The sequence below is a fragment of the Stegostoma tigrinum genome, chromosome 35, assembly GCF_030684315.1.
Source record: "Stegostoma tigrinum isolate sSteTig4 chromosome 35, sSteTig4.hap1, whole genome shotgun sequence".
Classification (NCBI taxonomy): Eukaryota; Metazoa; Chordata; class Chondrichthyes; order Orectolobiformes; family Stegostomatidae; genus Stegostoma; species Stegostoma tigrinum.
The window spans coordinates 21,525,717-21,541,931 of NC_081388.1; the positions used below are offsets into that span (position 1 = coordinate 21,525,717).

Here is a 16,215-nt window from a genome sequence, read left to right on the forward strand (position 1 = left end):
GCAAACTCCGCACAGACAGTTACCCGAGCCTGGAATCGAACCCGGGACCATGGCACTGTGAGGGTGCAGTGCTAACCACTGAGCCACCGTCAGTTGATCACTCAGGATAAATCCGAAAATGCTCATTCTCAAGGTCTCAAATGAGCCCAAACTGAGCTCTGTATTCCACTTGGTTTTATTGTTATTTGTTATCTCCTCTGCTATCAGTCATGTCCCTATCTACTTCATCTTTCCTACTTAGGAAACTCTTCGTTCTGCACTTCTCCAAAGTAAGACATAATTTATTCTGGATTCTTTCTGGCCAATTAAGAAAGGTTATTTTTACTCAAAATATGCAACAACGGTCTGTAAAAATACATTTGGCCTGGGTTTTTTTATGATCCTCTTATTCAAAACACTTGTTTATAAATAAGTAGGATGCAATTCATATTGTAATTAATTCAATCATATTAGAAAATCAGCAAATATATCCTCTTTGAGAAATCTATTCTGCTAAGATTCATGCATATTAAATTTAACTTTGCTTAGGTTCTCCTTTTAGAAAGCTGAACTGTATTAGCTCAAAATCTCTGACCCTATACTCCTGGGTCACGATTGGCTCAGGGTAAAATGTTGTGAGCCACAGGATTAATTGGTTCAAGAAAAGTGCACGGTATTCACCATTGTCACCTCATTACCAAATGCAATGCTGAATTAGTTCACTGACACAAGTTGTAGAAATATGCTCAGCCCTTGAACTTGTGACAAAATCAATGCCCAACATTCTTGGCATTGAGTGCTGAAAATACGAGTGACATTGGTTAGCGGGCAAATGAAGGATCCACAGCAATGGAAGATAAAGCTATAGGATAGTATTTTCCTTTGAAAACACTCTTTCCATTGACCTATGAATCCAAGTGGAAAACATTCCCTGGTTTTCACATCTTCAAAGCGATAAAAAATAAAGAAGTAGCTCTGGATTCCAACTCTGGGGGTATCCCAAGGCACAGCAGGCCATAGGCTCAGAAAACATGGAGCAATAGGGAGCCATGTGCAACAGAACCTGGGGCTTCAAGTGGCCATAATGAGTATCAATGCCGCAAACGAAGTATCTGTATTTTATTTAGTTGGTTAGTTGGAAAGTATATAATTTTAAATAGCAATATTGATTTTCACATCCATTCTTTGTTGTCTGATAACTGAGTACATATGTCACTTTGAGGTGAGGATTGAGCAAAAAATGTTGAAGTGGGGAAAGAATAGGAAGCAGAAAAGAGAGATTATCCATGGGCTGGAAAGAAAGGTTCTGCATGGGCTGGAAAAGAGAGGTGGCATGTAAACTGGATAATGTGGGTTTCAGTGGGGGGACCATGCCTCAGATAGGTGCACTGATATGCCAACATTTCAAGTTTTAGGATTTCTGTTCTTCTCCATTGGAAACACCCCACCACAACCAAGCACGGGACAGAATAGGTCCCATCATCACAACAAAGGTAATTGATTATTTTGCAAGCAAGAATATAAATCAAATCAGTCTTAGCATTAAATATGGTGCAACATAGATATTTTTCTGGGAAGCCTCATTTAAAACCACTAAACAAATTTGGTGAAGAGAGTACAGTTCAGTATTGGAACATCTCAAGGGCACTCCACTTTGCTCACTTTCTAATGATTTTCCATTAATGTTGGCACATCTTTACAATGCAGCATGCAGAATAGTGAGGGAAGAAAAAGAGGAAGAGAGAAAAACACAAATGATTAACCATGTGTATTATGTAGGAATAAGGGACCAATACAGGTTAGAACTGCATTGACAGGAAGAAAATAGGTAAAAGGTGGAAAAGTTAGTAACAGTTAAACGGTCAGAGTTGAACTTAAAAATTAGAACTATTTAACGCTTTAAAAATTCTATTCTTTAACCTGAAAACCTGAAGATAAATTGAATTTGCCCTTTCTGAAACACAGAATAATCATGCAACCCACAGGAAGGGGAGTGTGCTTATTGTAAAACAACTTTTCTACATTGAAGTTCTTTTAAAAATTGATTGATGTCAATAAAAGTTATATTTTTGCATTTGATTTCATTTGGTTTCACCATGCTAAGGAAGGATGAATACAAACTCTGGTTTGCATTCAAATTACAAAATTATCAGTGATAGAGTGGGTGATAGTTTGATGAGGCAATTCTGTCCAATACTCAGATCTCACAGCTTCTCAGGATCTCACTTCTCCTAACTGTCTACGGGAGGGTTGTTCTGGACATTGTATGTGGAAACTCTCTAAATGCATGTAAGGTTTCTCTCATTCCTAGTGAGATTTGTGCACATGCTAAATGAAGATTCACTGTTGGGGAAATTTGCCATGCAGACTAATGGGAAGAATTTGAGGACCTCTGCCTTTTATTGTGATTCTATATGTAGCAAAACAGAATAATCTGTTTCAGGGCATTTTGATTTGTAATTTGAATATCATAACTAGCCTAAAAGGATACTGCTGATATACTTAAAAGACCCAATGAATAAATGCACAAACTATTGTAATAATGAATCGCAAAGACCAGCAAGGTCTCAAGTTCCATCCATGGTTTGTGTTGCGTCAGTTAATCTCAGACAAGATGGTGGACAGATTTAATATCCTTGGAAAAAGCCAAGATTGTCATATTTGATCTCTACTCAATGACTAAGGTGTAAATGGCAACTGCGACAGGGTCAGGTGGCTAATAGAACCTCTCACCACCTCATGGTTCAAATAACATGTCAACATTTCTTATCGAGGTTTACCTACAAAGATGATGAACCATGTGGAGTGACAGAGTGGTTGTATTTGTAAAACCCATATGTAGGTGTTGGAGCCACCAATACAGATGAGAAAATTGAACTAAGGAAATAAAGGACCTACATTCATCGTAGTTAACTGCTGTGAAAGTAGGATAAGTTGATTTTGGATAAAGCCAACTTGAGTGGTTACAGAATAGACTATCTTGTTGGGGGTGGGAGGTGGAGATTACACATCTTAGTTTCTTCCCTAGAAGTGAATTCACTTCAGGACCTTTTTATGGAATAGATGCATATAAATTGAGATCCTATTATGGACCATCAAATCTCAAGTAGAATGATACCTCCTTCTTTTCTCTTCCATGCAAACACACTCACTAGCTCATCATAAAGGAGACCAGCAGATTAGCAAGGGGTCTATACGTTGCTGAATTATCAGGAGAACTAACATGCAGTGAACATCTGAAGCTGATGTAAAGAGAATAAAAAATGCAAACTACGAATAAAATCAGGAGAAAGAATTCAAGAGGGTCTGGCCCTGTGAAGTGTAGTGAATCCTTTTTTGATAGCAATATTTGTACATTCTAAAGGTAGGTGAAGGGATTTGATGTAGCTTAATATCACAACTAAAATCAAGTTGTTTGCTCAATTTTGAAAAATCGTTTGTTGGCTCAAATACTGCAAGTAGGCAGAAACACAAATTTGCCACTATGTTTTCAATTAAGAGAAAGTAATTGATTTAAGGAAATAAATTAAATCCTCCTCAATGAAAGTGATGTCTGCTTTTCAGATAAATATTTCATCAACTAACAGTTAGATCATATTTATTGTCAACCCTTTCAGACTCCTCCCACTTCTTTTGGACTGCACGATCCCTAAACCTAACAGTTCAAAGGTCACAGATTTTCTCCAACACACTGAACACTAAGGACACATTTCTACCTTATAAGCAACTCGCGCAGGGCATTTCTTCCCCAGGCCTAAGGGCGGAGACATGTGTCTCAACATCTCATACATATCAGTGTAACTGATGCGGCCACTTTGTAGCAGAAATGAGGCAAAAAGATGTATCCAAGACGAACGAAAACAAAAATGGAAGGAGACAAACAAAACAAAAAAATTACAAGGTTATTCTTTATGGGTCTGTCAATTGCAGAAAATCATCCAATATCTATGCAATGTTGAAATATTGCATAGAAGTACAGAGAACATTTTCTTTCCTCTGCCTGTTTTGAGATGCCAGTCTTTGTCAATGCAGTTTCTGTCCCTACAGTAATGAACACTAGTATACCCAAGATGCCGAGTGGTATTGATTACGACAAGCAGCAATGGCTGAGGTTGAGATTGGTCAGTGCATTTCCATGCTATTTTCTCTAGGTGACTGCATTTTCCTGCACATTCTACTTCAAGAAATGCAAAAAAAGAGAAAGCACACTCATTCATTGATGCTTAGGTTGGTAGGTTAGTTGAAGTCAAACCTTGCAGGCCACCCTATGAGGACATTTCTTGCCTAAGCCCAGAGGGGGTGAGATAACACGCAATAAACTGTACATATCCTTATAATGAATTCGACCGCTGGAAAAAGAATACAATAAGTTAGTGAAAACAAAGCTCTAAGGTCAAAACAGAGCAGAACTTAACAAACTAACACATAGGAACTTAATTTAAAACAGTACAAAGCACAGCATGTCAAAAGCATTCAGAATCTAATCAGCTGGTTTATGTTGTTTAAAGATCGTGTCAACACACATGTAAAGTCCGTCTTATAAAGAGTTCTATTCTTTCAGTTCATAACTAGAATATAGAACACTTATACAATCCAGGTTTTCTCTAATGTCGAGGTATTTGTTAAGAGGTTTTACAATGAATTTTTGTTAGCAGTAAAGTAACCATTAGCATGAAAGGGCAGGATCTTCATGTTTTCACAGTAAGCCCATGAAAATGCGAGTTTCCAGGATGGAAACTTTGCTAAAGTGAGAAAGCCTATGGTTCTTTCAGCAATTGGGCAGCGTATTGGCTGTCGAAAGGACTTCTGATGGAGTTAGGAACATTGGACCAAGAAGTCCTGACCACCTAGAGCTCCTGGCACATTTAATTTGTGCAAATTAAGGTCCTCAATTGGCAGTAGGATGATAAGGTCAAACTTGGGGTCTTCCCACCCAAAACCTAATTAGGACAAATTTGGGAAAGTGACTGGGTGCTAGTCTGCAATCACCCTGTCTAATGAAGTTCACTAGCTGTCTCCAGGCCTACCAGTTCCAGGCTGGGAAGATTGCTCCCAAAGTCTTGACTCCATTTCTCACTGCCATTGTCCAGTTTTGTATTACGGATTAGATAGCAAAGCAAAATAAATGTAAGTAGAGATAACCCTGAATATGTACAACATACAGTTTCTACAAAGGAAAACTATATAGATTCACACAGCACAGAAACAGACTCTCCACTCCAACTCACCTATGTTGACTAAGTATCCCGAACTAAACTAGTTCCATTTGCCTGTATTTGGCCCACATCCCATCATGTACCTATCCAAATGCCTTTTAAATGTTGTGAAAAGAGATAGGTTTTAAGCAAGATCTAAGAAGAAGAGAGGAGGGGAGAGGACGAAGTGTGTTGGAGGGAATTCCAGAGATTAGTGGATAAGCAGTGTGAGGCACAACTACAAATGAAGATCAATGAAAATCAAGACAGAGTAAAAGACTAGAATCAAAGGGTGCAAAGACTGCAAACTGCACAGCTGGAAAGGCATATAGAGACAGTCAGACAGCAAGACCAAATATGAATTCTAAGGAAAGGAGGAGCTAATGGTAATGCATGAACAAAGGGGAATGTGAGAACATGGGTTTATGTGAGTTAGAACACAGAAAGCAGAAGCATGAATAAATTCAAGCTTAAAACATGCAAGTTGCAAGGCTGGCAAAGGTAATACTGGAATCAGAGATGTTGGTATTACCAGGTGAGCTGAGGTGTGGTGAAGAAAAGTGACATTATGGAGTAGAAGGTAAATAGTTACATCATTGAGATGGATATGGAGTTGACGGCTCAGCTCGATCTAGCATAGGCCACTAAGGCTATGAACAGTCTCATTCGGTCTCAAACAGTGGTCAGGAAAAGTAGTGGAAATTGAGGTTTAGAGTCAGGACTTGAGATGGAGGGTGAAAACTGTGTCTTGTTTCTCTCAATAAGACAACAAGACCATAAAATTTAGCAGCGGAATTAGGCCATTTAGCCCATCAAGTCTGCTCTGCCATTTGATCATGACTGATATGTTTCACAACCCCATTCTCCCCACAACCCTTGATCTCCATACAAGGCAAGAATTTATCTCTGCCTTAAATACACTTCATGATGCAATAATACCACAATAATTGATAACTGTAAAGACCTCAGTGATTAGAATTTCTTTTAGGGGATTAAAGTTTGTGGTTAATCTGACAGTAATTTTGCTTTAAGAATCTGTGTCATCCCACAAAGTGAAGCCACCTCAAAAGTGCCTGATGTACATGAAAATAGAATTTTTATTTTAACAACATGGAAAAGACATGAGTTCCAACAAGTCAGATTCCTTTTCATGGCTGACTTATTATATATTATGGAAATTTAGACATTTTACAACATTTGTAGAAGTTGACAGTTTCAAATCAACATGTTCACACGTGTCACTGATTCAACTGAACCAAAAACACTTTTGAAAGTTTACAATCCAAAGTACAGACTAAATAAAACTCTCTCCTGTAAAGTGCTCAAGAAAACTGCAAATCTAATTTCAGGTCTCCTGCTAAGTAAATCCTGATTGCTGACTTTGCATTGCTGTACTGTCATCATTAGACAATGGAACTATGTATCTCCAATAAAAATAAATACATCCTGCAAATCCTGTAAATCTAGAGAATTCAGGAAGTTCTTTCTATTTCATGTTGGATCAAGACTCAACCCTGTGGTGCTGCTGGAATCAGACAGCATCAGTCAGACCCAGCACTAGCCCAGCAAAGCCTTCAGTGTGAGCCTTAATGATGTTTGGGGGTATGTCTTTCTTTACTGTCTGTTATCAGTTATTATTAGTTTGTAAGGTCTTCTTACAAGTTAAGTTGAAGCCCAGGGTAGGGGCCAAGGGCAAAAGAGTGACTTCACAGGTAAATAGTAGTTTCATTTTTTAAATTTATTCATTTTATGGGCATCACTGGCTAAGCCAGTATTTATTGCCCATCCTTAATTGCCCTTGAGAAGGTGGTGGGGAGCTGCCTTCTTAAGCCGCTGCAGTCTACCTGCTGTGGGCTGACCCACAATGCCATGAGGGAGGGAATTTCAGGATTTTGAGCTAACTACCTGCAGGAATGGTGATATATTTCTGAGTCAGCATGGTCAGTGGCTTGAAGGGGAATTGAAGGTGGTGGTGTTCCCATATATCTGCTGCCCTTGTCCTTCTGGATGGAAGCAGTTGTGGGTTTGGAAGGTGCTGTCGAAGGATCTTTGGTGAATTTCTGAAGTGCATATTGTAGATAGTACACACTGCTGCTACTGAGCATTGGTGGTGGAGGGAGTGGATGCTTGTGGATGTGGTGCCAATCGAACAGGTTGCTTTGTCCTGGATGGTGTTAAGCTTCTTGAGTGTTATTGGGGCTGCACTCATCCGGGCAAGTGGGGAGTATTTCATCACACTCCTGACTTGTGCCTTGTGGATGGTGGACAGGCTTTGAGGAGTCAGGAAGGTGAGTTACTCGCCACAGTATTCCCAGCCTTTGATCTGCTTTTGTAGCTACTGCATTTATGTGGTGAGTCCAGTTGAGCTACTGGTCAATGATAACTTCCAGGATCTTGATAATGGGGGAATTCAGTGATAGTAACAATATTGAATGGCAAGGGGTGGTAGGCAGATTGTCTCTTGCTGGTGATGGTCATAGCCTGGCATTTGTGTGGCATGAATGTTACTTGCCACTTGTCAGCCCAAGCCTGGATATTGTCCAGATCTAGTTGCATTTGAACACAGACTGCTTCAGTATCTGAGGAGTCATGAATGATGCTGAACATTGTAAACATCCCCACTCCTGACCTTACAATGGAGGGAAGGTGATCGATGAAGCAGCTGAAGATAGTTCTCCTGCAAAGATGTCCTGGAGCTGAGGAAGACCTCCAACAACCTTGACAATCTTCTTGTGTGTCAGGTATGACTCTAAATAATCGAGAGTTTTCCCCCAATGTCAATTGATTACAGTTTTGCTAGGGCTCCATGATGCCACACTCAGTTGAACGCAGCCTTGATGTCAAGGGCTGTCACTCTTGCCTCACCTCTGGAATTCAGCTCTTTGGTCCATGTTTGAGCCAAGGCTATAATGAGGTCAGGAACTCAGTGACCCTGGTGGAACCCAAACTGGGCATCACTGAGCAGGTGTGGCTTGATAGCTCTGTAAAGGATACCTTCCATAACTTTATTGATGACCGATAGTAGACTAATGGGGCAGTAACTGACCTGGTTGGATTTGTCCTTTTTTTATGTGAAGGACATAACTTGTGCAATTTTCCACATTGTCAGGCAGATGCCAGTGTTGTAACTGTACTAGAACAGCTTGGCTAAAGGAGCGGCAGGTTTTGGAGCTCAAATCTTCGATACTACTGCTGAAATGTTGTCACGGCCCGCAGCCTTTTCAGTATCCAACGTCCCCAACCATTTCTTGATATCACATGGAATGAATCAAATTGACTGAAGACTGGTATCTGTAATGCTGGGGACCACTGAAGACCCAAAAGATCATTCACACGGCTCTTCTGGCTGAAGATTGCACTAATGTGCGAGGCTCTTCCATCATTTAGGATGGAGATATTTATGGAGCCTCCTACTCTAATGAGCTGTTTAATCATCCACCACTATTTGCAACTGGATGTGGCAGGTCTGCAGAGCTTAGATCTTCTCTGCTGGTTGTGGGATTGCTTAGCTCTGTCTATCCTTTGCTGCTTATGTTCTTTGGCAAGCAAGTAGTCCTGTTTGGTGGTTACTCTAGGTTGATGCCTCATCTTCAGGTAAGTCTGGTGCTGCTCCTGGCATGCCCTCTGCGCTCTTGATTGAATCAGGGTTGGGCAGCACAGTGGCTTAGTGGTTAGCACTGCTGTCTCACAGCGCAAGGGACCCGGGTTCGATTCCACCATCGCTGACTATCTGTGTGGAATTTGTATATTCTCCCCGTGTTTGCGTGGGTTTCCTCCAGATGCTGAGGTTTCCTTCCACAGAACAGGTTAAATGGATTGGCTGTGCTAAATTGCCTGTAATGTCCAGGGGTGTGATCAGAGATAATGGGAACTGCAGATGCTGGAGAATCCAAGATAACAAAGTGTGAAGCTGGATGAACACAGCAGGCCGAGCAGCATCTCAGCAGCACAAAAGCTGATGTTTCGAGCCTACCAAAATGAATATTTCCAGATATGTAGAGGAAAGGATAGCAAAGATGAGAATAGTTCCAGATATGTAGAGGAAAGAGTAGCAAAGATGAGAATAGTTCCAGATATGTGGAGGAAAGGATAGCAAAGATGATTCTCGATAGCAGTGAGAGAGACAGGGTAGTTGTCATGGGGGACTTCAACTTTCCAAATATTGACTGGGAACACTATAGTTCGAGTACTATAGATGGGTCAGTTTTTGTCCAGTGTGTGCAGGAGGGCTTCCTGACACAGTATGTAGATAGGCCAACAAGAGGCAAAGCCACATTCGATTTGATACTGGCTAATGAGCCTGGCCAGGTGTTAGATTTGAAAGTAGGTGAGCACTTTGGTAATAGCGATCACAATTCTGTTATGTTTACTTTAGTGACGGAAAGGGATAGGTGTATACCACTGGGCAAGAGTTATAGCTGGGGGAAAGGCAATTACAATGAGATCAGGTAAGATTTCAGGAGCATAGGATGGGGAAGGAAACTACAGGGGATGGGCACATTAGAAATGTGGAGCTTATTCAAGGAAAAGCTCCTGTGTGTCCTAGATATGTATGTACCTGTCAAGCAGGGAGGAAGCTATAGAGCGCGGGAGCTGTGGTTTACGAAGGAAGTGGAATCTCTGGTCAACAGGAAGAAGAAGGCTTATGTTAGGATGAGATGAGAAGGCTCCATTAGGGCGCTTGAGGGCTACGAGGTAGCCAGGAAAGACCTAAAGACAGAGCTTAGAAGAGCCAGGAGGAGACATGAGTTGTTGGTGGATAGGATCAGGGTAAACCCTAAGGCTTTCTATAGGTATTTAAGGAATAAAAGAATGACGAAAATAAGATTAGGGCCAATCAAGGAGAGTAGTGGGAAGTTGTGGGTGGAGTCAGAGGAGGTAGGGGAAGCACTAAATGAATATTTTTCGACAGTATTCACTCTAGAAAACGACAATGTTGTCGAGGAGAATACTGAGATACAGGCTACTAGACTAGGTGGGATTGAGGTTCACAAGGAAGAGGTATTAGAAATCCTCCAGAGTGTGAAGATAGATAAGTCCTCTGGGCCGGATGGGATTTATCCTAGGATCCTCCAGGAAGCCAGGGAGGAGATTGCCGAGTCTTTGGCATTGATCTTTAACTCGTCATTATCTACAGGAATAGTGCCAGACGACTGGAGGATAGCAAATGTGATTCCCCTGTTCAAGAAGGGGAGTAGAGACAACCCTGGTAATTATAGACCAGTGAGCCTTACCTCAGTTGTTGGTAAAGTGTTGGAAAAGGTTATAAGGGATAGGATTTATAATCATCTAGAAAAGAATAAATTGATTAGGGATAGTCAGCACGGTTTTGTGAAGGGAAGGTCGTGCCTCACAAACCTTATTGAGTTCTTTGAGAAGGTGACCAAACAGGTAGATGAGAGTAAACTGGTTGATGTGGTGTATATGGATTTCAGCAAGGTGGTCGATAAGGTTCCCCACAGTAGGCTATTGTACAAAATGCGGTGGAATGGGATTATGGGAGATATAGCAGTTTGGATCGGAAACTGGCTTGCTGAAAGAAGACAGAGGGTGGTAGTTGATGGGAAATGTTCATCCTGGAGACCAGTGACTAGTGGTGTACCGCAAGGGTCGGTGTTGGGTCCACTGCTGTTTGTCATTTTTATAAATGACCTGGATGAGGGCCTAGAAGGATGGGTTAGTAAATTTGCAGACGACACTAAGGTCGGTGGAGTTGTGGTTAGTGACGAAGGATGCTGTAGGTTACAGAGAGACATAGATAAGCTGCAGAGCTGGGCTGAGAGGTGGCAAATGGAGTTTAATGCAGACAAGTGTGAGGTGATGCACTTTGGGAGGAGTAACCGGAAGGCAAAGTACAGGGCTAATGATAAGATTCTTAGTAGTGTAGATGAGCAGAGAGATCTCGGTGTCCATGTACACAGATCCTTGAAAGTTGCCACCCAGGTTGACAGGCATGTTAAGAAGGCATACAGTGTTTTAGCTTTTATTAATAGAGGGATCGAATTCCGGAACCAAGAGGTTATGCTGCAGCTGTACAAAATCCTGGTGCGGCCGCACTTGAACTGCGTACAGTTCTGGTCACCGGATTATAAGAAGGATGTGGAAGCTTTGGAAAGGGTGCAGAGGAGATTTACTAGGATGTTGCCTGGTATGGAGGGAAGGTCTTACGAGGAAAGGCTGAGGGACTTGAGGCTGTTTTCATTAGAGAGAAGAAGGTTGAGAGGTGACTTAATTGAGACATATAAAATAATCAGAGGGTTAGATAGAGTGGATAGGGAGAGGCTTTTTTCTAGGATGGTGATGGCGAGCACGAGGGGGCATAGCTTTAAATTGTGGGGTGAAAGATATAGGACAGATGTCAGAGGTAGTTTCTTTACTCAGAGAGTAGTAAGGGAATGGAATGCTTTGCCTGCAACGGTAGTAGATTCGCCAACTTTAGGTACATTTAAGTCATCATTGGATAAGCATATGGACGTACATGGAATAGTGTAGATGGGCTTCAGATCGGTATGACAGGTCGGCACAACATCGAGGGCTGAAGGGCCTGTACTGTGCTGTAATGTTCTATGTTCACACTTTGTTATCTTGGTGCGGGGGGTGGTTCAATTGCTTGGAAAATTATGGAAATTGTCAATTGGAGGGTCAGTGTGGGGGTTGCGTGAGAGTTTAACCTCTGCTTAAGCTTCCAGAACAAATAATAGGACAGCAAGTACAGAAAGGGTCAAAAAATCTAACTTCAGGCACAGGAAATAACGGCACAACTATGAGAAAGGGGGCAGTCAATGCAAAGCTGAGGGTTTTGTACTTAAAATGGACATAGTATATTAAACAAGGTAAATGAGCTTGTCGCTCAAATTGAAATTGGCATGTACCATTGCAGGTAAAGCATTCCATTCCCTTACTACTCTCTGAGTAAAGAAACTACCTCTGACATCTGTCCTATATCTTTCACCCCACAATTTAAAGCTATGCCCCCTCGTGCTCGCCATCACCATCCTAGGAAAAAGGCTCTCCCTATCCACCCTATCTAACCCTCTGATTATTTTATATGTCTCAATTAAGTCACCTCTCAACCTTCTTCTCTCTAATGAAAACAGCCTCAAGTCCCTCAGCCTTTCCTCGTAAGACCTTCCCTCCATACCAGGCAACATCCTAGTAAATCTCCTCTGCACCCTTTCCAAAGCTTCCACATCCTTCTTATAATCCGGTGACCAGAACTGTACGCAGTTCAAGTGCGGCCGCACCAGGATTTTGTACAGCTGCAGCATAACCTCTTGGTTCCGGAATTCGATCCCTCTATTAATAAAAGCTAAAACACTGTATGCCTTCTTAACAGCCCTGTCAACCTGGGTGGCAACTTTCAAGGATCTGTGTACATGGACACCGAGATCTCTCTGCTCATCTACACTACTAAGAATCTTACCATTAGCCCTGTACTTTGCCTTCCGGTTACTCCTCCCAAAGTGCATCACCTCACACTTGTCTGCATTAAACTCCATTTGCCACCTCTCAGCCCAGCTCTGCAGCTTATCTATGTCTCTCTGCAACCTACAGCATCTTTTGTCACCATCCACAACTCCACTGACCTTAGTGTCATCTGCAAATTTACTAATCCATCCTTCTAGGTCCTCATCCAGGTCATTTATAAAAATGACAAACAGCAGTGGACCCAACATCGACCCTTGCGGTACACCACTAGTCACTGGTCTCCAGGATGAACATTTCCCATCAACTACCACCATTCTGTCTTCTTTCAGCAAGCCAACTTCCGATCCAAACTGCTATATCTCCCATAATCCCATTCCACCGCATTTTGTACAATAGCCTACTGTGGGGAACCTTATCGACCACCTTGCTGAAATCCATATACACCACATCAACCAGTTTACTCTCATTTACCTGTTTGGTCACCTTCTCAAAGAACTCAATAAGGTTTGTGAGGCATGACCTTCCCTTCACAAAACCGTGCTGACTATCCCTAATCAATTTATTCTTTTCTAGATGATTATAAATTCTATCTCTTCTAGCCTTTTCCAACACTTTACCAGCAACTGAGGTAAGGCTCACTGGTCTATAATTACCAGGGTCTTAGGTTGGAGTCAGACTGGTTTTATTTCTAAAGTAGAAATTTATAAAACATCATATTGACTGACTGTCCATAAATCGACTGCATTTTGAACAAATTAAGATGTATCTGCAAATACAAATTCACCCCACAGATTCACATATGTGTGTATAGGTGTGTGTGTGCATGTGTGAGTGAGGGCAGGGAGAGGGAGGGAGAGCGAGGGGGAGAGAGAGTGCTTGTGTGTGTGCGTGCGTGTGTGTGAGAGAGGGGTGGGGAAGAGAGAACGTGTATGTACGTGTGAGGTGGGGAATGCAGGGTGTGCGTGTGGAAGGGGGGGACAGTGTGTGTGGGAGAGGGGAGAGTGTGTGTATGTTTGGTGGGGGAGAAGCAGGGGAGAGAGAAAGTGTGAGAGAGAGACAGTGGGTAAGTGTATGAGTGAGCGTGCATGGGTGCATGTGTGGGAGAGAGAGAGAGAGAGAGAGAGAGAGAGAAAGAGAGTGTCTGTTCATGTATCCATGTGTGTGTGCGTTTGTGTAAGTGAGTGTATGTATGTATGAGTGTGTGAGAGTGTACAGTGTGGTGGGGTCACCTCTAGTGTGACATGAACCTAAGATCTTGATTGAGGCTGTCCTCATGGGTACCGAACTTGGTTATTAGCCTCTGTTTGGCGACTCTGCATTATTGAGTATCCCAAAGTCTGCCTTGGAGGAAGTTTACTGAAAGATCTGAGGCCGAATGTCCTTGAGATGACTGAAGTGATCCCCCACGTGGAGGGAACATTTCTGTTGGCTGATTGTTGTGCAGTGTCCATTCATCTGTTGTCATAGCGTCTGCATGGTCTCACCAATATACCATGCCTCAGGGCATCCTTGCCTGCAGCGTATCAGATAGACGATGTTGCCTGAGTCACATGAGTATTTGCTGTGCACACGGTGGGTGGCATTCCCACGTATGATGGTAGTGTCCGTGCTGATGATCAGACACATCTTGCAGAGGCTACCATAACAGGGTTGTGTGGTGTTGTGGTCAATGTTGTCCTGAAGGCTGGGTAGTTTGCTGCGAACAATGGTCTGGTTAAGGTTTGGCAGTTGTTTGAAGTTGAGAAGTGGAGGTGTGGGGAAGATCTTGGCGAGGAGCTGATCGTCATGTTGAAGGCTGCAAAGACCATGGCATAGTTTGTCCACTCAGGGGAAGTACTGGACTACGAAGGGTACCCTATCGGACATATCTTTTGTCTGTCTTCTGAGGAAGCCATTACAGTTTTTCACTATAGCACATTGGAACTGGTGATCAATGAGTTTGGCATTGTATCCTGTTCCTATGAGGGTGTTCTTCAACACCTTCAGGTGTCTGTCTCACTCCTCCTCATTCAAACACATTCTGTGTATGCGTAGGACTTGTTTGTAGGGGATGGCTGTTTTAATATAATTTGGGGGGAAGCTTGATAAGTGCAGCATCGTGAAGTTATCCGTAGGCTTGCAGTAGAATGATGTACTGAGGTGTCTGTCCCTGAAGGAGATGCCTGTTCCCAAGAATGAGACAGATTCTAAAGAGTAGTCTGCAGTTCTTTCAGAGATTTCTTGCCATGAGTCCAAAGCAAGAAAATGTCCTCAGTGTGACAGGTGTAGAGTATTGGTCGGAGGTTCTGTACAGCAAAGAAGTGTTGTTCGAATCTGGGCATGAAAATGTTGACATATTGAGGAACAAATCTGGTCCCCATACCCGAGATAACAAGGTGTAGAGTTAGATGAACACAGCAGCCAAGCAGCATCATAGGAACAGGAAAACTAATGTTTCTGGCCTCGACCCTTCTTCAGAAATGGTCTCCATACCTGTTTTGTGTCTGGATGAAGAACTGGTTGTTGAAGGTGAAGATGTTGTGGTTGAGGAAGAAGCGGATGAGGTATAGGATGGTGTCTGGAAATTGTCAGTTGGTGGTATTCAGTACTGACGGTGTTGCGGCAACGCTGTCATCATGTAGATGATATTGGTGTAGAGTGTCAAAACGTCTGTTGTAATGCAGCAAACTACCCAGCCTTCAGGACAACATCGATCACAACACTATACAACCCTGTCATGGTAAGTTCTGCAAAACATGTCACATCTTCGACACGACCAACACACGAGGAAACATCACCCACTATGTGCACAGCAAATTGTCATGTGATTTGGCCAATACCACTGATCTGATACGCTGCAGGAAAGGATGCACCAAGGCATGGTACATCGGCAAAACCATGCAGATGTTACAACAATGTTTGAATGGACACAACACAACAACCGCCAGACAGGATTGTTCCCTCCGAGTGGGGGACCACTACAGCGGTCGAGGGCATTTGGCCTCAGATCTTCGAGTAAATGTCCAAGGCGGACTCCGGGATACACAACAACGTTGAATCGCCGAGCAGAGGCTAATAACCAAGTTCGGTCCCCATGAGGAAATCCTCAACTGGGATCTTGGGTTCATGTCGCACTGCATGCGAACCCACCACACGAATACACAGGCGCACACGCACACACACTCTCTCTCTCCCTACCCCCCCACACACACAAATAACCTCTCAGTCTCTTCCCCCTCTCACACACACACTCTCTGCCACACACACACACACACACACACACACACACACTCTCTGCCACACACACACACACACACACACACTCTCTGCCACACACACACACACACACACACACACACTCTCTGCCACACACACACACACACACACACTCTCTGCCACACACACACACACACATATACACACACACACACACACACACTCTCTGCCACACACACACACACACACACACACTCTCTGCCACACACACACACTCTCCCCCTCTAACACACACACTCTCTTCCCCCCTCCACACACACACTCTTTCCCCCATTCTCTCTCACACCTACACACACACACACACTCTCCCCCGTCTAACACACATACTCTCTCTCTCCTCCCTCCAAAAACACACTCT

The 16,215-nt window shown here is 42.8% G+C and overlaps 1 protein-coding gene across 4 annotated transcripts in view; it reads right to left on the minus strand.

Annotated features, from left to right (window-relative positions):
• The window catches only part of LOC125447460 (voltage-dependent P/Q-type calcium channel subunit alpha-1A-like), a 606,466-nt gene that overhangs the window by 87,592 nt on the left and 502,659 nt on the right, over positions 1-16,215 (minus strand). For 2 of the 4 annotated variants that reach the window (XM_048521818.2, XM_059639807.1), the window contains exon 37: positions 4,232-4,328. In XM_048521818.2, the coding sequence (XP_048377775.2) occupies positions 4,232-4,328 (97 nt within the window). Of the gene's footprint in view, positions 1-3,695; positions 3,793-4,231; positions 4,329-16,215 lie in introns of all 4 variants that reach the window. The other 2 variants (XM_059639809.1, XM_059639808.1) reach the window with 1 other exon arrangement.